General features: G+C 35.7%; 1 protein-coding gene across 2 annotated transcripts in view; it reads left to right on the forward strand.

Annotated features, from left to right (window-relative positions):
* The first annotated feature begins 9,453 nt into the window (after window positions 1-9,453).
* LOC123536160 (deleted in malignant brain tumors 1 protein-like) overlaps window positions 9,454-24,812 on the forward strand; it is a 106,813-nt gene continuing 91,454 nt past the window's right edge. For both annotated transcript variants that reach the window (XM_053528038.1, XM_053528039.1), the window contains exons 1-5: window positions 9,454-9,509; window positions 10,508-10,627; window positions 17,728-17,807; window positions 22,434-22,515; window positions 23,396-23,611. In XM_053528038.1, the coding sequence (XP_053384013.1) occupies window positions 10,546-10,627; window positions 17,728-17,807; window positions 22,434-22,515; window positions 23,396-23,611 (460 nt within the window). In that variant the 5' untranslated portion in view covers window positions 9,454-9,509; window positions 10,508-10,545. The remainder of the gene's footprint in view (window positions 9,510-10,507; window positions 10,628-17,727; window positions 17,808-22,433; window positions 22,516-23,395; window positions 23,612-24,812) is intronic.

Genomic DNA, 24,812 nt, shown 5'->3' on the forward strand with positions numbered 1-24,812 from the left:
CTTCAAAAAGGAGTTCATTATTACGGGTACGTCAATTTTCCTAACCATCGTATTAGGGAAGGAACATGACTAGACAATAATCATTAACAATCCGGTTGGTAGCGGGATTCGAGCCCAAAATTTCTCTCATACAGACAAGAAAATCGCCCCATCTTATCAGTGTTCATACATTCATACAGGATGTGTGTCGTGGAGGGGAGTGGGGATTGCATATCGAAATATAGATGTTGTGTTTGTTACCTGTATATTTTATCTGATATTATCTCAATGTTTATTACCGCTTCTTTAGAAACCTATATAAACGGTTATGGCACGCGAATTGTCCAATAATAACGTGAACCCAGGTTCACGGTTGAAAACCTAGGATTAACAAGCGATAAACTAGGTTTTTCGAACGTAAAACCGGGTTTTTCTTATACTTACCCATATTTTCGAGCGAAAACACGCCCAGGTTTCAACTAGGTTTTTCAATTGAACTCTGAATTTCGTCCGTTATTTTAAATTCACGAGCGTGAACCTATGTTTACGGGAGTTAACCAGGGTTCACGAGTGTAAAGCAAAGTTTACGAACGTGAATATATGTTAACGATCGAGAACTTAGGTTAACGACCGTGAACATGGGTTTACGACCGTAAACATAGGTTCACACTCGTGAACATAGGATAATGACCAAAATTCATAATTTTGTTCGAGAAACCAGGTTTATCGAACGTAAACCTAGGTTCACGTTCGTAAACTATGGTTAACGCTAGTAAACCCAAGTTTATGGTCGTAAACATAGGTTCACGTCCGTAAACAATGGTTTCAGCAATCAAATTATCCAATAATTACATTCTTTGGAGAAAAACTAGGATAATTGAATACTAACATATATTTTCGAGATAACACACAGGATAACGGGCGTAAACTATAGTTTACTCTCCTGAACCCATGTTTACGTCCGATAAACTAGGTTTCTCGATTGAACTTTAACTTGGGTGTAGAACGTGAACCTACACTTACAAGCATGAACTATGGTTTACGAAGTAATCCTATGTTTTTGCTCGAAAGAATAGGTTTACATGCTTCTACGTTCGAAAAACCTAGTTTATCCATCGTTAAACCTAGTTTTTCGACTGTCAAGCTGGGTTCATGTTATAATTGGACAATTTCCATACATGTCACGTCCGTAAACTATGGTTCACGATCATAAACCTAGGCCCAAAGTCGTAAACAGGGGTTCATGTTCGTAAACTCGTAAATATAGGTTCACGGCCGTAAACAAAAGTTGATTTTTTAATTCTAATATATCGACCGTACACAATGGTTAACATTTGAAAAACTAGGTTTTTCGAATAAACAATGAATTTTGCTCGTTATCCTATGTGGTTTGATTGGATTACGTTCTCGGAACATGATTTTTGTAAGATTTTAATTTTTGCGGTTTCAGCTTCCCAAGTGAGAATTATGTGCCGTTTTTATCACTAATGAAGCAAACACAATGTATTTTTTCACCATCTATAGTCTGTAATATCCTTACACTACCTTCACAAGTTAGCCAAGATGGTTCATCACAACAATACCCTGTGCTCCCTTAGTTGAAATGGAGAATCCATAATATCTAAGATTTTGCAAACATCTTTCCCGCACAGTTTTCATTCAGTGTTTAGTGGTAGCCAGCCTTTCTGTACTTTCAGTACTTTGATTTCTTTGTGTTTACAAACAAAGCCAGGCCTCGTTCTGAAAACCGCGCGCAACATAATCACGAATAAGAACGAAAGTGAACGGAAGTCTACGACGGCATATATTTCACATTTTCAAACAATAAAAATATGCAAAAGTTTTCTTATAGCCGAAACATTCCGACAACTAATATATCTTCTAACGAAAGGCCTATACTTGAAAAATAAAAGTGGTAAATAAATCACGAAATTTAATGATATTCATAGGGATAAGTTCTTATATTATTTTTTTTTCCTTTTTGTTTTAAAAAGCTATCTTTTGAGATAATAGATTTCAATTGCACTTTTCAGCTTCTAATACCTCTATGTAGGCACCGTGTAAAATATGGAGTGGAGTCGTGGAGTGGAGTGGTGGAGTGGAGTCTGGAGTCGATTTTGGATGGAGTCAATTTTGAAGTCAAATTTGGAGTGGAGTCGATTTTGGAGTCAATTTTGGAGTCAGTTTTGGAGTCAATTTTAGAGTTGAGTTACTGGAGTGGAGTCTCTGTAATAGAGCCAATTTTGGAGCGAAGACCCTAATTTAGTAAAAAGTGCTCTCTTAACACTTTGATTGATAAAACGGGTCTTACGACAAATGTCAATGGTCTCTAAATACTAAAGTAGGAAACTGAAACTGAATAATTTGATTAAACGCCTTTTTTATACAATGGTATATTAAATGGCGTTGTAAATAATGATGATAATAATAATAATAATTGTAACAATATTAATAATGACAATAATAACAGCCTTATTGTAACAGTCATGACCGCACCCCTCCCCTTGAGGTCATTTTTACCCCTATTGCGAATACCAGTGCTTAAAGCATCACATGGTACGCCCAGACGAGCTGCAAATAGAGGTTCAACCCTCCCTTCCCTTCCCCCCCACCCCCCACCTCCCCCCGTTAATGGTGTCGTCATATACTATTTAAGATAGAAATACTACACACTACCCTACCCATAGAGCCTTGCCAACAAGTGCGTTTAATTAAACAAACCTTGGAAATATAAATGTTGAAATTTAAAACCTTTTACAAAATTTTAAGAACTATCACCTGCTGTTTTCGCATAATAATCAGTTATCAAAACATTTAAAACAATGCCGCGAAATCTCTGAAATACAGTGTCTTAAGTGTCTAGTGATTTACTTTGCGACTAGCTCCTAGACTATGAAATATCTTTTACATTTTTATGATGGAATGTAGTGAACTGAGCCTGTCTATATCCTATGTCCAATATCATAGTCGTGCGACAATCCAAAAGTTCACATTAAATTTTGTTATCAATCAGTGTCATGACGAACTGACCACAACAGCCAGTGGTTTACTGCCATATGTTTATGCATCTGATAGCTGGAATTCACAACTACAGGGGTCAGTTGAGTTGAAATTTGTATCAGAAATGAATTTCATTTCTCTGTACTAGAATGGAGAATCTGAAAGATACACATTTCCTATGGCTTGTCATAAAATGGACATAAGGAATTAAACCGTAATTGAACAATAAAGGAGTAGAAAAGATGCGTTTTCTCCCTGAAAGTTGTTTTATCAAAGTTTTCTCACGACAAGGCACAAAATTGCAAAAATCAACAGTAATTGAACAATAAAGGAATAGAAAAGATGCGTTTTTTTATCCCCCGACGAAAGTCGGAGGAATATAGTTTTGGCGTTGTCCGTCCGTCCGTCCGTCCAGAGCCATATCTAGAAAATGGTTGAGAATATTTAAATAAAACTTCATATACATGTTCACCACTATGAGTTTTTGCGGCCCGCCAAGTTTCAGTCAGATTGCCCTAGTAACACTAGAGTTATGGCCCTTAGAAATTTCTAGTGTTAAATATATAGAGTACTATTAATATGGCAATTTCTGCATCATAACTTTTGATATATTTGACCTAGAACTATGAAACTTAAACATACTTTAGATCACCATAATGTGGTTGTGTACACACAATTTCGTTCAGATTTATTATGTAAATTAAGAGTTATTGCCCTTTAATTGTATAAAAATCCACATATTTGTACATAACAAACTTACATGTACCATTTGGTAGAATTTCATTAAATTTCTTTCATTCTTTTCCGTGGGAATACCAATTCATCAAATTTGCTTGTTTCCCCTGAACTGGTAGTGGAAAAGGTTAGTTTTTGCGATATTTGTTTTAAAGCCTTGAATGTAAAATGACAATGTACATATAATAGTGGTATCACCTCTTGGTGCATTAATGAATGTCGTGGTTCAGGGGCTGAATAAATGCATATTAAAATGGTGTATTTGAAGGACAGTGAAACTCAAGTACAGACATAGCAAGTTACAATAACCTACCATATACGTTTTAAGTCATTTCAGGATCTAGTTTCTTACATTCAAATAATTAGGCTCAAAATTTGTAAAAACAAAATGGCATGAATTATCGCCTGATGTTTTTTATTAAATATAGAAAGTTTCATCAAACAAGTTCAAGCTATTGCATTAATTTTTTGCACACTTACTGAAATAATCAGACGGGCGTTCTGGCGGACGGACTTTAAGCCGCCTAACAGAAGTTTTAGCCACATAATAAGAATTAGGGAATTAACTGAATTTACTGTTATGTATTGTCTCCTGTAGCAACAAAAGTACCGATTTGTATTAAAGCATGGACAGACAGACGGATGAAAGTAGTAAAACCATAATTCCCTCTGTTGAAACAGGTAGAGACTAATATTTTCTTAGTTTTATTGTATATTAATTTTTAAAAAAAAACTTCATCGAAAATAACTGTACTGTCAATTGTTTAACCAGACACATTTTGTTTTAAGAATATAATTGATAAATACAAAATATATATATATAATTACCCACCTGTTAGAAATAAAATAAAACACAATATAAATCTTCTATAAAATATTGGATCCTGTTTCTGCTATGATTAGTAAAAAGGCATAAAGCATGAGGTCAGTAATTAATGTAAGATAAGGTCAAACAGCAGGCAATTAATGTGAAGGTGTCGCTCAACACAGCAGGCAATAAAGATTTATGGGATATTATTTGAAAAACCTCCACTAGATTTTAGTAACCCTCTTTGACATTTTGGTAGAACTGTTTATTTGTCTTAAGACCCATTTTATCAATCAAGACCGTTTCATTAACATATACAACTGTTAAGTGACTCCAGTCATGAGAAATCACTTTAATGACCACTCCAAAATTGACTCCACTCCAAAACATACTCCAAAATTGACTCCAAAATAATAGACTCCACTCCAAATTTGACTCCAAAAGTGACTCCAGACTCCACTCCACGACTCCACTCCACGACTCCACTCCATATTTTACACGGTGCCCTCTATGTAAGCCTTTCACTTACTCCTTCATTTTTCTTCTACTTGCAGCAACATTTCTATTGGTGCATTTTTTTTTTATTTTATTTTATTTACAACAACAGGTAACATAACATGACATGCAAATTATGAAGGGTTTTACGTTCAGCAATGCATCATATATCATATATAGATTACAATGAAATGTCTTACTACCCGTACATATGGATAACATTATATTGTGTATTGTTTTTGAAAAACACACAAAAAAATCAACAACAAAAAATCCTTTCCCTAACATAGAGTTCAAACAAGTTCGAAACAGATCTCTGTGTTTAAGATAGTTTTAAAAAAGTATATTGACCTGGTGCGTTTTAAAGCACCGATCTTACAAATACATATACTCGAAAGAATGCAAGATCAACATAAAATACGGATCTTACAAGTTAGATACATGTGTATATATACCCGAAAGAATGCAAGATCAACATAGCACGCACTCGTCAAGCTGTTTGGGTTGTTCCCCTTTAATCATATCAACTTGATTCTATTGAGAACTTTTATATCTTCTTTGTTTAAAGTCTGAAATTTAAATAAATCTTTTACATTTGATATGATTTTTTTTTCCATCACAGCACTTCCATGCTTAACATTTGAAAATTTTAATTCGTTTCTGTGTTTCCAGATAGTAAATTTCGTTTCAAAAATGAAAGTATTTAAAACGTTAGAGTTTTTCGAATAAATTGTACTTATACCTAGTGCTATCTTGGAATAATCGAGAGTAATGTGCTCCTCGGGCAGAATTAAATGGAATATTTCGTTTACAAAAATCCATAATCGTTTAATATCACAGCATTCCCAAAAAAGATGTTTTAATGTTTCCATCTTCGTTTTACATATGTTGCATAACCCGTTAGATGTGTTCATTAAGAATAATTTGTGTTCCGTAAAAATAACATTGTGAACAAATCTCCATTGAAAATATTTCGTGCTCGAAGGGCAATATGATTTGTAAATGTTCATCCAAATTTTGTCCCAACTGTGAGAGGAAAGACTTAAATTTTGTTCCCATTTCAATTCAACTTTTGATGGTGATTTATTATCACAGTATACTAACTGTTTCATTATATCACATACATGCAAGTTCGAGTAATGTACCAATTTACACCCATTTGTCAAAAGTTCAAGATTTTTAAACTTAAAAAAGGGCTTATTTGCTGTTTTTGAGTCTTCATTTGACTTTAAAATAGATAAATACTTTGCTGGAATACTACTTCTTACAACTGACCATTCAGATATCCAATTTACCCTTCTTTTTAGCTTTTGAAAAATCTGATTACTTGATATAAATTGCTTTTTTTCCAGATCCCATATATGTCTAATGCTTGTAATACCGCTTTCTAAAAAGGATTTAATGAGAATAGGATTCATATGAAAAAGTATATTTCTATTATTAAACAAGGAAGTATCTAAAATATCTTCTACCGTCACTGGTGTTATTTTTTTATGTAGTTTACTCCAGTGCTTTATTGCCAGTGCATAATACGAAGACATTCTTCTTTCATAATCGATATTACTTAAATATGAACATCTGCAAAGAAAGAATGTCTGTGAATAGATGTTATCTAACGACTGTAAATAATATTTACCAATTGAGTTCCAGTTATCTAACTTTGAGTGTATGATTTTATAAATCATTTTAATGTTAAGTGATTCTCGTATATCTGAAATATTATATAAATTTATTGGTGCATTTTAATAACTTCTCTTTAGGGATAAATTCTTATAAGTTCTGATTATTTTTTTCCTATTTGTTTTAATAACCTATCTTTTCAGATAATAGCTCTCTTTTTTCACTTTTCAGCTTCTACGAGGATTGTTCAAATATGAATGCATCTAGAACGTTATCTCGCTAAATAATGCGAAAATCAGGAGAGAATTAAGATTATTGGGTAGATAAACATGTTAGCTTTACATTGATACCACGCCCATTAAAATCATGTTTATTTTAGCTGTGTCTACCGCTCACTAAACATTGCCTACTCGTGTATATTAAACTAATACGAAAATGGTTGGAAGAAGGTCAGCGTACGCCGTTGAAATACGGATCTATATTAAGAATCGTTGTATTCTTGGCATAGGGTGTAAAGACATTTTTGATTATTTGTTCTGTTTATGGGCATAATGAAATGTCTTTTTCGACAGTTATTCGTTGGTTTAAGAAATTCAAATGTGGGTTAGTTTTAACAGAAGATGCCTAGAAAAGACTATGAAAATGCCTGCAAGGATTGGATTAGAAGACTGAAACTTTGCATATCTGTTGGAGGTGAATTCTTCGAGGGGACCAAGTAAAAATTTCATTGAAATCTGTCAAGGATACATTTTTATGTGATTAGATGCATTCATATTTGAACAGTCCTCGTAATACCTGTATGTAAGCCTTTTACATACTCTTTCATTTTTCTTTTATTTGCAGCAAAATTTTTATTGTTGCATTTTAATGACTTATCTTAACCAGTGGCAAAATCCTAAAGCGTATCAAATATAGTCGCCGGTTTCATACCGGCGACTAATAACTTGGTCATTTGAAAAGCAATTTTGCACTTAGTCTAAATAAACGGATATTGTTAGCTATTGGACACACCATTCATTGACAAGTGAAATGAAGCGTTCAATAATACCTTGGATAAAACTACGGAAGCCTTTTACTGACAGAACTTTTTGCAGGGCCCTGGCGTATTAAAGAGTTAACAGAAGATAATATATAAAATATTCTACAATGCCAATTATGTCTCTTTTCGGGTACTATTGTACGGTATGGTATACAGAACAGAAAAGATCATTTAATAAGATATTTACACTTCCAGAAGGAGTGAAAGATGCGGGTACCATGCTAGAGACAGGGTATGTATACCTACAAAACGTCCTTTATATTTTGCACATCCTGTTTTGTGATATTTTCAGCAATGAAATGGCACACAATGATAATGTTATTTCTAAATGTCGCACATTTATTGGCATTACCACATAACATTCTATAAAAATATCCGTTATGTGTCCTCAAAAACAAATATAAACAATCTTAACCAACCGCTCTTCATCTTTTGTTGCCTTTTTTTCTATTTATCACAATGTGCTGATATTTCTGTGAATTGATAAAAATATATTGTTTACTACAAAATTTAAATGGGCCTTTGTCAAGTTTGAATATATATAACGTTAAATTACCTTTTAAAAATTACAGGTGAGAAGTGATATATGTTCACGAGTGGAGCAGACCAAATGAAAATGTAAGGCCAGTTGTCATGAGTGAACGATATTTCGTTCTAAAATGTAGAACACTTTATTGCATGCTGTTTGCTCGCTCAGTGTCAACGTTGAACATTATTTTTAGAAATTCCGTAGTTCACAGACAAATTAACCATGAATTGCACTAGGGCGAAACAACAACATTTTTGTATGTGTCGTTGTGTCGGGGATAAATTTAACAGAATGACATAAAGAGAAAAAAAAGTAAACTGTCAAACTTGCAGGTATAAGCCGCCATAAATTAAAAAATAGCCAAATCTTGTATTGCGTAGCCAGTCACGGGAATCACACAGTGTGGAAGTAAGAACAAATTGTCAGTTTTGGAAGTGAGCTGACTGGTCACTTAATACAAGTGACTGCTTAAGACAAGTGGAGGTAAGAACAAATTGTCAGTTTTGGAAGTGAGCTGACTGGTCACTTAATACAAGTGACTGCTTAAGACAAGTGGAGGTAAGAACAAATTGTCAGTTTTGGAAGTGAGCTGACTGGTCACTTAATACAAGTGACTGCTTAAGACAAGTGGCGGTAAGAACAAATTGTCAGTTTTGGAAGTGAGCTGACTGGTCACTTAATACAAGTGACTGCTTAAGACAAGTGGAGGTAAGAACAAATTGTCAGTTTTGGAAGTGAGCTGACTGCTCACTTAATACAAGTGACTGCTTAAGACAAGTGGAAGTAAGAACAAATTGTCAGTTTTGGAAGTGAGCTGACTGCTCACTTAATACAAGTGACTGCTTAAGACAAGTGGAAGTATATATACACTCGGGCGATAATACGTCGTATAAATAATTTTACTCCGGCTGCGCCCTCGTGAAATTATTACTCCCGACGTATAACCGCCCATCGTGCATGAATAGTGTTAAATCACTCTTTTGCTATAAATTATTTCTTAATTGATAGCACGATTTATAGCTTTGCCGATCCTATTCTGTCGTTCATTTTACATGAACACCGAAAAAAATATTTCATTTCTTAAAATTAATGATTTCCAAGTCTCTACGTTTTACCTCAACAGTTCTGTTTATTCAGCGGAAAAGCCTCATCAACAGTTGGTAAAAACATTTTCAAAGTAAAATGATTAGAACAGAAATAGTAGTAGTCTGACAAGCCCCTGTGGTATATGTGTATACATGCACCAAGTAAACATAAACCGGTTTTGTTTTCAGAAAAGCGGTACACAGGGATATAACACACGGGTTAGTTAGTTTTTTAAACAAGGACTTTCTTTTTTAGCCATGATTTGTATTTTATTTGAAGTAATGGTCATTACGTTTTACGTTAGTGTTCATGTTAAAGTTTTGAAATTCCGAGGGTAATATCAATTTATCATTTCATTCGTTTGTTTGTACAAAACGACAAAGAATCCTTCAATAAATAAATATTTGCGGATATGCAAAAAGGATGTATTGATCGCTCGTTCGTCCGTCCGTCCGTCCTTCCTCAGATGGTCAGTCAGGTTTCAGCAGTTCAATTCCAGTTTACTGAATTTAGTTTATGTCGGTATACATATACAGGTGTATGACCGGCGGTACATAATTTATAGGTATTTCAATGACCTTGACCCCTATTGTCAGCAAAGCTTTTTAAAGTGAAAAGTGTCTTTAGCTTAGTCAGGAATCAATAAATTCATCCAAAACACTTTGCTTATTAATCTTAATAATATTCTGAATTGGGTGATACAATTTTGCAGAAATTCTTTTTATCCAAAATAAGTTAAAAATTAGAAAAAATGTGGCCACTTCCAATAATTCCTTCTTCATCTAGAGATATGAAAATTTCTGAGAAACTTCTAACTCTTGGAATGATAAACCAATGCTCAATATCTAAACACATAATTAGAGGAAAAATACAAGAATTATAATATTTGCTGCTGAAATTAATTAGTTACAACATATTTTATAAAAATAGTGACCTACAAAATATGGGAGGCGAAAGTTGAAAGTGCTGTAGTTTTTTTGTAAAACAATTTATGTGCTAAAACACTGTATTATTATGAAAGATATAATGTTAATGAACACATCTGCATCATTTTTTAAATGAAAAGTCTTTATCTTAAAAAGACACTGAAATACCTAACATAATTGCAAAATGTTGTAGTTTTATGAAATAAAAAATGACAAAAGATGTAATATATTGAACTGAATAGAAACATTTCTGAATTAATAAGTTATTAAATACGCTGTATTATTTTCAGCCTATGCAAGACGTCTTCTTTTTCTAAGACCACAAAATATGGCACAGTACTTCAACATCAATATGTACAAAGTTCTTTTACTGATGATATTGTTGTTGATTGGAAATAAAACCGTTGAAGGTAAGCGTTTTTCATCAGTTGTCTGCCAGTTTCAATAGCATTAAAATCATACATTTGATAAAATTAACATTACGTGCGCTAGAGATATAAAATTATTTCAGGTGAGTTGGCATTCCTCTGCTTTGCATTTACAGGGACCGGAAGTCGATACCCGTCTGTGTCTGAGATAATGCCCGCGGGGCACCAGGGAAATTCCCCCACAACCGAAAGCTAGAATGTCGCTCTCTATATGACTGGTGTAATAATGATATTGTATGAATATGTACATGATCAGGTCGGAGACTTTCCCTGGATTAAGAGACATTCTCTCGATCTAAACATTGTCTCTCGTTCGAAGTACAAAATGTCTTTCGATCGAAAGACTCAAATTAGCATAAGCAATGAAAACCAATGAAAGAGTAATTAAAACTCTCTTTTTAGAATGCGCAAATTTATTTCATATATAGAATATCAAATTTTCTAAATCAAAGTTATTTTGGGAATTATAATGCTTAAACAAACTTCTATGACAATGTGTTTCTTGTAAAGTTTACTTGAAATAACAAGTTGTTTCAATGAATAAATAATGGGACTGTAATGAAATGATTGTTTTAATAATGATTTCATGTTTCTTCAACACTTAAGCTAAATACAGTCTTTCGATCGAAAGACATTTTGTCTTTCAAACGAGAGAGAGTGTTTAGATCGAAAGACTGTCTCTTAATCCAGGGGAAGTCTCCGACCTGATGATGTAAGGATTGTAAAATGTTGAATTTATTCTTCTGCCTGTATAATTTGTATACATATATATCAAGGACATTAAAATTGACACAGACAAATGCTTTGATAGGATCATGTATATAATTCTGCTTAAAAGTAATCACAAAATATACTTTAAAATACATTTTGAACACTTTAAATTTTACGAAATCTATTCATTACAGAAATTAAGACTTTCAAATTACAGTGAGGCGATTCATTGTTTAAAGACATCTTTTGGACCTGTCTGATATTTCGTAAAGAAAACAAATATTTCTAAAACAAAGAAACATTGTTTATGTCTTTTTGAGAGTGAGTAGACAAAGTTCCATTACTTTGTATTGTTCATTTTCAGGGACACCTGGTCATTTTAATCGGACATGTAATTTTGGTTAACGTTTGTGTTTAGCCTCCACTTTTCTTGAACAATCAGAACTGTACTTAAGTACTTGGGATACAAATTGAGTTCGTAGGCCATAAAACACTTTTTTCTTAATGTTGTCAAAACTATGATTTGCTCACAAATAAGCTTTTTAGATTTTGTCTGAATAATTAACACACCCTATAAATGACTGTACAACCCCTCTTCCTCTTTCGATTGATCAAAACAATAAAGTGACAGGTAAAAGTTGAAAAACACCATTTTAAAGTGACGGATATGCTTTGATGGTACGTCTGTTAATATTTTATTTGAAGCTGAACATGATTTGTTTCTGTATACAATGTGTTAGTTTGATTACAGGTTAAATTATGGCAAAAACCTCGGTTGATCACTGATTTTGTCCAGAAATTGTACATTGTCGGCGTCAAAAGTACATATTTTCTTGCTTGAAGAACGATCTACATGTAAATTCCACTCACGGTTTCATGGATAAAGGATTAATACTAGTTTGGTAAAATAAAATAAAATTATTGCTAAAATCAGCTCCAATTTGTTTATAACCGTCAATGAAAGAAGATTCGGTGTGATTTCCTGACTGTATGAATGTTTGCTTGAGAACTTTACGAGTGTTTGCGACTTTAAAAAAAAAAAAAAAAAAAAAAAGACTGTATGCCTGTTTGCAACTGACTTACTTATAAAATATCGGCGTTTCCTATGTTCCTGTAGTATTTCTTCATAATTATAACCCGCAAACGAAGTTCGAAGGAGGGTTGTATATAGGAGTCACCATGCGGTCTGTCTGTTTGGTCTGTTTGTATATGTGTCCTCATAAATTTGGTCATGCAATTACTTGAATACTATTACATCTACCTCTCTCAGAGTTTACACACAAACATCGGCAATATATAGTTAATGCCCGTCTTACTCTTTCCCTTTTCTCTTTAATGTGACACTTAAATGTAAAACAGGGTCTGTTTTTCGTGTTCGTGCCATAACTTCTTTATGCATTAAGAGATTCTGAAATAACTTGGCACAAATGTTCACCATCAAGAGACGATGCGTCGCGCACAAGACTGTACTTTCTAGAATTTCAACCCATTGAAACCGATATATCATCGGAAACTACAATTAACAAGAGCCATGTCAGACATGGCTAATCCCCCCACCGGGCATATCATAATTGAAGGATGTGGTCCGCATCAGGGGTTTTAAGATGTGGAAGAAAGAATAAGTCAGTAGTGAGGTGGTTTACTGCTAAATTTTATTAATTTTCATGAAGAGTATAGCTATGATGTTTTTCTATATGGCTACTGTAAAAAGAAGGAATGGAAAGCTAACAGGGAACAAGAGTGCCAGAATGTCACAATATATGCCCGTCAAAGCAAATTTCTTTACTCTAGCAGCTGTATTTGCAAATGGAATGTTAATTTTGTGGTTGTTTAGTAATCATTGTAAGTCTTTTGTTTTTTAAAGTCCACAAAAAAACTCCTTACTAGGTAGAGATACCTTATATAATAAAATTAATAAAATACACCTAAAACTGGAGAGTAACATCTATGCTGTACCACAGAAAAGTGGTCTTGTTTTTTCCCTAGGGTCAATTATAAAAATGTTACAATATAAGTTATTTATAGTAACAACTAAGGGAAGTTAATCTTTAAAAAAAAATAAAAAAAAATTGCAAGTCCACACAAAAATCTTTATCAGGAAGAGACTGGTCAAAATACACCTCAAAATTGGATTTAGCATGTTTGTTGTACTACAGAAAAGTGGTCTCGATTTTTCCCTACGACTAGTAATGAAAAAGTTACAATAAAAGCTATAACAAAGTAACAACAAAGGGAAGTAATTCTAAAGAAGGGAACTGCGCATGACACTTAGTCTCATGATGGTGTATAATTGTGCCAAGTTACATCAAAATCCCTCTATGCATGAAGAAGAAATGCTTCGGACAAAGTCATTCTTGTATCTGACCTTTGGCCTCTAAGTGTGACCTTGACCTTAGGCCTAGTGACCTGGATCTTGCGCATGACACTCCGTCTCGTGGTGGTGAACATTTGTGCCAAGTTATATCAAAATCCCTCCATGCATGAAGAAGAAATGCTCCGGACAAATTTTTTTAAGAAAATATGATAAAGGGGAATAACTCAAAAAATAGGCAAGGTAGAGTTATTGTTCTTGCACACTGCACTTCCTCCCAATGTGTTCTATCAGTGTATGAAGTTTGAAGAAAATCCCTCCAGTACTTTTGGGGTTATGCTCCGGACAAAATGTTTTAAGAAAATATGATAAAGGGGAATAACTCAAAAAATAGGCAAGGTAGAGTTATTGTTCTTGCACACTGCACTTTCTCCCAATGTGTTCTATCAGTGTATGAAGTTTGAAGAAAATCCCTCCAGTACTTTTGGAGTTATGCTCCGGACAAAATTTTTTAAGAAAATAAGATAAAGGGGAATAACTCAAAAAATAGGCAAGGTAGAGTTATTGTTCTTGCACATTGCACTTCCTCCTAATGTGTTCTATCAGTGTATGAAGCTTGAAGAAAATCCCTCGAGTACTTTTGGAGTTATGGTCCGGACAAAGATCGTTGCGGACGCACGGACGGACAGACGGACGCACGGACGGAGAGCATTTCTAATATCCCCTTCACCTTTGGTGGGGGGATAAATAAGCTGTGAAAATATTAACCGTAAATGGGGTGATTTGTAGTGAAACGGCGCCAGATTGAATCCACTAACCCTTTGTGGATCGCTTTCTTGACATCGTCGCAGTGTAAATAGGTCTATTTTAGTTTTGTCTCTGTATTTGCCATAAACACACGAAATTTAACATGAAACTTGTCTTATTTTACTGAAAATACATTCTGCGAAAGAAATAAGCCCCCATTTTACAAGCAGAAGTGCCATAAAAGGAAAACAATGAGGGTTTATTAGATCACCTGAGAACGAAGTGCTCAAGGTGAGCTTTTGTGAACACCCTGTGTCCGTCGTCGTCGTCCGTCGTCAACAATTTGACTGTTAAAAACACTCTAGAGGTCACAATTTTGGTCCAGTCTTAATGAAACTTGGTCAGAATGTTACCCTCAATAGAATCTTGGACGAGTTTGATATTGGGTCATCTGGGCTGAAAACCTAGGTCACCAGGTCAAACAAAAGGAAAAGCTTGTTAACACTAGAGGTCATAATTTTGACCCAGTCTTAATGAAACTTGGTCAGAATGTTACCCTCAATAGAATCTTGGACGAGTTTGATATTGGGTCATCTGGGCTGAAAACCTAGGTCACCAGATCAAACAAAAGGAAAAGCTTGTTAACACTAGAGGTCATAATTTTGACCCAGTCTTAATGAAACTTGGTCAGAATGTTACCCTCAATAAACTCTTGGACGGCTTCGATATTGGGTCATCTGGGGTAAAAACTAGGTCACCGGGTCAAATTAGACTAGCCTAGAGAGAAAATGGTTTTCTGAGAAAATATCAGTGTCAGTATGAAGAAAGAATAAACTTTATTAGAGATTACTTGATCTCAACAGACTTTGTAAGTTGAGGTCAAATCAAAGGAAAAACTTGTTAACACTCTAGAGGTCACAATTTTGCCCCAATCTTAATGAAACTTGGTCAGAATGTTACCCTCAATAAAATCTTGGACGAGTTTGATATTGGGTCATCTGGGTTCAAAAACTAGGTCAACAGGTCAAATCAAAGGAAAAACTTTTTAACCCTCTAGAGGCCACATTTATAGCAATATCTCTATGAAACTTGGTCAGAATGTTAATCTTGATGCTCTTTAGGGTAAAATCAAATCTGGGTCAAGTGGGGTAAAACACTAGGTTACCAGGTTAAAAGAATCAAAGGAAAAACTTATTAACACTCTAGAGGCCACATTTATGACTGTATCTTCATGAATCTTGGTCAGAAGGTTAACCTTGATGATCTTTAGGTCAGGTTCAAATCTAGGTCACGTGGGGTCAAAACTAGGTCACCAGGTCAAATCAAAGAAAAAAAACTAGTCAACTCTTTAGAGGCCACATTTATTACATTATCTTAATGAAAGTTGGTCAGAATGTTAATCTTAATGATTTGATCTTTAGGTCAATAGGTCAGGTGAGCGATACAGGACCTTCAGGGCCTTCTTCTTTCTAATGTACTTCTTTCAAAGGAGGCAATTACGATGAATTACTACATTATAACCTACATGGGTCCATTTCCTAAAATCTTTTGGAAGCGTATTTTGTGCTGCTCATACTAATTTATGTTTTTACTATTATTAATACTTTTACTGTACTTCATGTGTATTTTAAAGGGGTCTGTGATACAATCTGACGAAAGTGCACAGTCTTCTTGCTACGCGATGATTTAGGATATGATTTTTAAGCGAATTGCAGGGGGTATCTGTATCATAACTTGAACAATCTTGGTAGAGGACCACTAGATTATGCTACATACCAAATATAAAAGCCCTAAGACCTGTGGTTTTGCACAAGAAGATTTTTAAAGTTTTTTCTTTCGGTTACCATGGCAACCAGAGTTCTATATGGAATTAAATTCTTTGAATAAATTTTAAAGAAGACTATCCAAGGAACATCCGTGTGAAGTCTCAACAAAATTGGCCTAATGGTTTTGGAGGAGATGTTGTTTAAAGGAAAGTGTGGACGGACGGACGACGGACGGACGGACGCCGAACGGTGAGCGATCACAATAACTCTCATACATTTATACTTACTAAATAACACACAGCTTTCGATTTAAATGTCTGAATTTGCCGATGATATTAAAACAAAGCGGTAGAACTCACGCCATTTTTATACCAACGGAAGTGAATTGAGCCAGGCTTAGCAATGAAAACGACTAAATCCGCAAGGACAGATTCCCGGCGTGTGCTAGCGTTATCACTATCAAATGTAAATTATTTCAAACATGAGAAATAACGGTTTTAAATCTCGACAGGTAGTAAACACGACGGCCATTCGCAGGGTACATGTAGGTGCAGTTTTGGGGGTTTTTTTAAATCAGAGGATCATTTTGTTGGCAGACGGACAGACAGACGGGGGTCAACCTATAGTCCCCTCCTGTCTCATCTCATCCACATTTTGAAGCCGTCAGGTAACATTTCGTCGCGTGACTTCCATAGGGAATCGACAGACAAGTTGATTTCATGCATGACATAGTAGGGACTCTGTGTATACTTTCAGTTTCTAATTCTGTATTTTATGATAGTTTATGTCTGTAAAACTAACACGGAATACTTGCATGTAAACGATTCTGAAGCATTTAACTCTATATAATTAAGTAGGCTAGCGAGTCACAGACCCTCCATCCCCACCCCCAATGGATTAGTACATGCACAGCACGAGGGGTTCGGCATTAAATGACATTATATACATGACCACTGATAAATAGAGACAATTTGGTACGTATTTTTATTTTATTTACGCCTTTAAAGGACATAAATCACCTACTGTAGTCGCAAAATTGAATACAGTCTCAGTCGCAAATACGCGTTCAGATCAAATATCAAAATTGGCAAGTCGGCATACAGTGAATGTTTTTTACCGACTAGATAAAAATTAATTTCTTTCAAAAACGCAACAGATATGCAACATCTATATACAAATATTTATGGAGTATGCATGCTTATTTCAGAAAACATCATGGATTATTGGATTACCAATCAATTTGACGAGTTATTCACCAGTTTCGTGACTTGGTCCAGTGAATTTTCATGCAATGAGTGTGATCAGTCAACATTTTGTCAGCATTTTGTAAACATTACCTGTCAGTTTCATCTATTATATCACCATATACACATATTTATGTTAGACTTATCGTTAAACTTAAATACACATACAGTGTAAAGCAAAATAATTAATTTCAAGACGATTTCTTACCTTCCGGGTGTCTGTTTATTGTTTTGATCAGTCGCAAGGGGAAGAGGTGGGTACAGTCGTTTATAGGGTGTGATTAAATGTCTTGCTGTTTACAGGTTGCGCAGAAGGCTGGGAATTAAACAATGGAAAATGTTATCTATTCTCAATGAAATATTATGGATGGGAGGATGCTAAGGTAAGTAAAGGTTGCTTGATACTAATTTATTTCCTTCTTTCTTAAATATATACAGATTAAATTACAGGAATCCTGGTAGGGCTAACGTAACGTCATGTTACTGACTAAAGTATCGCATGTCGTACCGTCGAGTATTTTACCATCGCTTAAAAATCGTATCATACGTTCGCGCGTCGCGAACTAAGATCTCGTGCGTCGTATCGTAGAAACGAGCGTGGCGTTTGACTCCTTTTTAATACAGAATCGGAAAACAATAAACGATAAAGGATGACCGATATATTATTGTGTTTACAAACCTTAACGACTGAGATTCTTACTTGCCTACAATTGTACACTTTGTAGAATAGAAGTTATCAAAACAAGAAAAGTGCACAGTTTCTTTTGCGTTTAAGTATACTATAATATATCGATATTTTCTTTTTCTGCGTATGTGATATTAAATTTTTTTCTGCTCATGCGATATTAGTTTTCATGTCTCCCGTTGGGTGATACGATACTTTTGCATTGATTAAAAGACTGCAGCAATCGATTTCGACAAGACGATTATATATATAAGAAATAATATACTCCAAACAGTGATTTGTCGTTATATAAACTCATTGGAGTTTAGATGCGAAGGAATTATATCACGAGGGCGCAGCCCAAGTGATATAATAATACGCATCTAAACGACAATGATTTTATTCAAGAGCAAATCACTGTTTGAGAGATATTATTTCAATTCTAACACGTTATCAAGTATTATTGTGTACATCCTTGACGACATCCATCAAATATTTGCCTGATTTCTGTTGATTTCTTTTCCGGCGCGCCGTATGTCGTCTGACGCTATGACGTAATAATTGCGACGTCAGAAAAACGAATTGTTTAAGAAATAATGTATAGAAAAAACCGTGTTTTAACGTTATTAATACACGGAAAGAGATTATTCTGGCGACGTATAATCGATTTCGAGTGTATTAATTTAAGTAAAACTCGATTTTGCTATGCATTATTTCGATTCTAATATGCCCTTTGTCTAAAACAGTACATAAAATATAGAAGCGCTCTTTCTTGGTCGCAACAAAAAACATTGACGTCATCGCACGTAAGCGTGTTTTAACAGAAACAGGCATATTAGAATGAAGAAATAATATATCCCAAACTGTGATCTGTCGTTGAATAAAATCATTGTTTGGAGTTTAGATGCGAAGGAATTATATCACGACGGCGCAGCCCGAGTGATATAATAGTACGCATCTAAACGACAATGATTTTACTCAAGAGCAAATCACTGTTTGAGATATATTATTTCGATTCTAACAGTTATCAAGGATTTTTATGTACATCTTTGATGGCATCCATTAAATATTTGCCTGTTTTCTGTTGGTTTCTTTTCCAGCGCGCCGCTTTGCCGTTTGACGCTGTGACGTAATAAATGTGACATCAGAAAAATGAATTGTTTAACAAATAATCAAGGCCTTCGAGTAAAGCTATCGTTTAAGTTACCACGGTTCAGAGTTCAGATGCGTAGGAATAGAAGCCGGAGTGGTGAAATACTAAAGCATCTGAACGATGAACCGTGGTAAATTAGACAATAAATCACAAGAAGGTCTTAATTGTTTCTGACATGCCCATTGGCATATTTCGATAAATATTATGCTGGACTTCATTTACCCGAGGAGTAATGTATCGGGCGTCATGCGGCAATTTGACGTCATAATTAACGTCATAATGATCTCTTACCGGTCCGCGCGTCAACCATTGTTTATTGCAGAATATACAGAGATTGATTTCCTTCTTTGTTAATCCCCGCCACGAGTGGTGGGTGGTTATAGGAATGGTTTCCGTCCGTCCTTCCGTCTTCCGTCCTTCTGTCCTTCCGTTTTCCGTCCTTCCGTCCTTCCGTAACATTTTGTGTCCGCTCTGTATCTCCTAAACTCCTTGAAGGATTTTCATGAAACTTGGGTCAGATGATCACCTTATCAAGACGATGTGCAGAACCAATGAGTTAGCTATGTCGGCTCAAGGTAAAGGTCACAACTCAATGTCAAATGTTTGAGCCTTCCATTTCGTGTCCGCTCTGTATCTCCTAAACCCCTTGAAGGATAATCATGAAACTTGGGTCAAATGATCACCTCATCAGCACGATGTGCAGAACCCATGAGTCAGCCATGTCGGCTTGAGGCCAAGGTCACAACTCGAGGTCAAATATTTGAGCCTTCCATTTCGTGTCCGCTCTGTATCTCCTAAACCCGTTGAAGTATAATCATGAAACTTGGGTCAAATGATCACCTTATCAGCATGATGTTTAGAACCTATGAGTCTGCCATGTTGGCTTAAGGTCAAGGTCACAACTCAAGGTCAAATGTTTGAGCCACTATCCATAACAGCGGCGGGGGATATAGCTGTCTTTCAGACTGCCTTGTTTAATTTGAAATCAAATCGAGCCATGTTAAAATGTATGATAATACAAAATCTTCAGCCTTCTTTGATTAATAGGAAAACAAATTTAGTCATGTTAAAACACCGGTTTTCGAATGTTACCGCTGTCGGTTTCGGCATTTGGCGCAGCACTTGAATAAGCGCTTATCGATATTTGAACGTTTCGGCTAAACCAATCATATTGCTTTAAGAAAGGTCTTACATAATTTCGGAGTGCTCTCTAGTAAAGACTCCTACTGTCTTTATTTTTTAGCTCACCAGAGCACAAAGTGCTCAGGGTGAGCTATTGTGATCGCTCACCGTCCGGCGTCCGTCCGTCCGTCCGTCCGTCCACACTTTCCTTCAAACATCATCTCCTCCTAAACCAACAGGCCAATTTTGATGAAACTTCACAGGGATGTTCCTTGGATGGTCTTCTCTAAAAATTCTTCAAAGAATTGAATTCCATGCAGAACTCTGGTTGCCATGGCAACCGAAAGGAAAAACTTTAAAAATCTTCTTCTCAAAAACCAGAAGCCCTAGAGCTTAGATATTTGGTATGAAGCATTGCCTAGTGGACCTCTACCAAATTTGTTCAAATCATGACCCCGGGGTCAAAATTGACCCCGCCCCAGGGGTCACTTGATTTTACATAGAAAAATCTTAAAAAATCTTCTTCTTGAAAACCAGAAGCCCTAGACCTTAGATATTTGACATGTAGCATTGCCTAATGGACCTCTACTAAAGTTGTTCAAATCATGACCCCGGGGTCAAAATTGACCCCGCCCCAGGGGTCACTTGATTTTACATAGGAAAATCTTCAAAAAATTTCCAAAAATAAAGCAGAAGGCCTAGGTCTTAGATATTTCACATGTAGCATTGCCTAGTGGACCTCTACAAAATTTGTTCAAATCAGACCCCCGGGGTCAAAATTGACTCCGCCCCAGGGGTCACTTGATTTTACATAGGAAAACCTTAAAAAATCTTCTTCTCAAAAAGCAGAAGCCCCAGAGCTTAGATATTTGACATGTAGCATTGCCTAGTAGACCTCTACTAAAGTTGTTCAATCATGACCCCCGGGGTCAAAATTGACCCCGCCCTAGGGGTCGCTTGATTTTACATATGAAAATCTTCAAAAATTTTCTTAAAATAAACCAGAAGGCCTAGAGCTTAGATATTTCACATGTAGCATTGCCTAGTGGACCTCTACAACATTAATTCAAATCATGACCCCAGGGTCAAAATTGACCCCGCCCCAGGGGTCACTTGATTTTACATAGGAAAATCTTCAAAAAATTTCTAAAAATAAACCGGAAGGCCTCGGTTTAGATATTTGACATGTAGCATTGCCTTAGTAGACCTCTACAAAATTTCTTCAAATCATGACCCCCGGGGTCAAATTGGCCCCGCCCCATGGGGTTACTTGATTGTACATAGAAAAATCTTCAATATTTTCTGAAAATAAACCAGAAGGCCTAGATCTTAGATATTCGATATGTAACATTGCCTAGTCGACTTCTATAAACTTTGTTCAAATCATGACCCCTGGGGTAAAATTGGCCCCGCCCCAGGGGTTACTTGATTGTACATCGGAAAATTTTCCAAAAAATTTCTAAAAATCATCAGTTTGACATTTGAAACATATTACTCTGGTGAGCGATCCAGGGTCATCATGACCCTCTTGTATTAATTATATATTCAATATATAATTTAATTCATTATGTTGATTTTCCAGTTAATGTTTTGACCTTTTTATATTTTCGGCATAATAAAATAAATATTTCATTTCAAGAAGGTAATATGAAAAATGTTCAATCTTCGAGATTATATAAATATTGCATTCCTGAGATAATAATATCTTTTATTTCCCCCAATTCTGAAGAGCATATATTCATATTTCGAGGGGTGAACATTTTTCATATTACCCTCTCAGGATGCAATATTTATTTTGGATCATATCACATGCGCAGAAATGGAAAATAACGAGTTTGCGCATGATATATAAAATCACTGGGGAATATGATATATTATTCAAGTTAAACTAATAGGAAATTTGCACTGGACATTTATGTGAGGTATAATAAATATGAATATCGACCGAGGCGTCACTTACAGTCAAAAGTTACGTTCTGCATAATCTTCAAGTGGAGTAACTGTTTAACAAGCCCGATCTTCTCTAATATAGAATTATATTAACGTATATATTTCGAACTTTACACACAGATATATTGCGAATATCTTGGAGCAAATTTGGTCAAAATTGACGACGATGAAGAGCACAAGTACATAAAAAGCAGGATTTCAGGTAATAGAAAAATACTGGAGTTTCAGGTAACAGAAAAACTGGATATTTGATATATCTGCTTTTGTGTATGAAAAATGCGTTAGGGCTGTCGCTGTTTCGTCCCTTCACCCTGTAAATTGTTAAGGGCGGCAGTGCGATAATACAAGGATGTGAAGATGCGAAGCGACCAATGCGAAAACTCAAAAACACGATGCGAAGATGTGATATCAAATGGCGTTTTTGCATTGTGATTCCGTGTAGTATCGCCCCCTCGACATAAGGGCAGCCCGCCAGCTTAGCTCAGTTGAGAGAGCGTTGGTCTCCGGATCACCGTGACGATTTGATAAAAGACATTGAGCTGATATCATTCGTCCTCCACCTCTGATAATTCTTGTGGGGAAGTTGGCAGTTACTTGCGGAGAACAGGTTTGTACTGGACCTGTTACAGAATCCAGGAACACTGGTTAGGTTAACTGCCCGCCGTTACATGACTGAAATACTGTTAAAAACGGCGTTAAACCCAAAACAAACAAAAATCGACATAAGGGCAAAATTAAAATGTGAGATGATATCGCGTCTTTACATCGTGTTCAGCATCATATTACAGCGCCATTGCCCTTGCAGATATCTACACGGCGAAGGTGCGAAGCAACAATAGTCCTTACGGAGCTGATTTGATGTTTCTCGAGGAATAACAAGGGTTACTTGTATTGCTATTTTCTGTCACAGTTTTCGCAGATATTCTTTCGTGGATAAAACCTCCAAATTCTTAATATCTTTAAAAGTTGGAAGTGATGTGATAGTTTGACAATTTTAGAAGATCGACCTCTTACAATTTAATAAACGATAATGATAGCATAAACAATATTGTTACTCATATTTTCCATTTCTGTATTTTCAGCGATGGAATTACATTACGCGTGGATTGGTGCCAAGTACAGCCGTGTTCGTCGTAAATACCTCTGGATTGATGGATCCGAAATAACGTTCAGTGGCTGGGCGCCGGGAGAGCCTGGTGGCAGGAGAGGCTGCGTAGACTACCTATATAAATACGACTATTTATGGCATTCACATTGTGACTGCAAGTACACACGCGGACCTTTTATATGTGAAAAAGGTAAAAAAACATTACTTCTAAACAGAATTGTTTGAAAATATATCTAGAATTGCACGGCTTTGGTGGTGCCTTGTGGCGTAGCTTGGTGATAAAATGCGGGTGACTTTGAACCTCTGCCTCTCAGCGCTGTAGATTACCGAATATAAATCCCTCCCGCTAATTTCTGATTTTCTGCGGGAAACAATTACGTTATATTGTTATTTTCAGGTTGCTTTTTTCCTTTTGTAAAATGTTTGGTAAACTATGGTTACATCACTTCAAATGAAAACTCGAGGCATCCGTGGCCGGATGGTTATAATATTTGACTTCTAATCACTTGCCTCAGCCGCTGTGTCTTCGAAACTTCGCTCGAGTTATAGACTTCTTTCATGTTAGCTAGCTGGCTTCCTAAAGGTCGGTGAATCTACCAAGGTGTCTGGCTTTGATGAATAAATGCCTAGAAAAGCACCAGGGGTCTAACACCACCATCAAACCTGCAAAGTCGTCATATTACCTATGATTGTGTCTGTGTGACGATAAACCAACAAAAAAGTTAAATGAAATTTTATATAAGGAGAGGTTCCAAGACACTAGAGTGTCTAAACATTAGGCAGTGGCAGAACATTTTAGTGTGTTCTACGTATAAGTACAAATACATGGATAGTCATTCATATGTATTGATGTAAAGTTATTTACGAAGTGTCGTGTCTTCGACTTTGGTGGATGTGAGATTATCCTCCAGCGCGTTCACATATAAACTATTCACTGATGACTTATCCTAAAAGGGAATTTGTAGTTTGACACGAATTATCGCCCCTTTTCATAATAATTTCGTTATGAAGAACAAAAAATGTTAGGGAATCGGACGTTCCTTTGATGCGTGTGTTTTTTGGCACGGTCATTGTGTTTTCTTTCCAAGTCTCTTCTTGAGTGGTGACTAATGAAAAGAATAATGTTCAGTTTGTAGGACTCAAGTGATCATTAGTGTTCATCGAACGGTGCTCACTATGTAAAGTTCACTGTACTGTTCGCTACATTGTGAGTACTACTGTTGCCTAAAGTGTAGTGTTCGTTGAACATTGCCCATAGAACAGAACTCATTGAACAGTGTTCACAAAGTGGTGTTCAGTGTGCATTGCTCAAATAGTAGTATTCATTGAATTTTGCTCAAAGAGTAGTGTTCAATGATACTTGCTCCAAGAGTAGTGTTCATTGAATATTG

Source organism: Mercenaria mercenaria, chromosome 17, assembly GCF_021730395.1.
Source record: "Mercenaria mercenaria strain notata chromosome 17, MADL_Memer_1, whole genome shotgun sequence".
Lineage (NCBI taxonomy): Eukaryota > Metazoa > Mollusca > Bivalvia > Venerida > Veneridae > Mercenaria > Mercenaria mercenaria.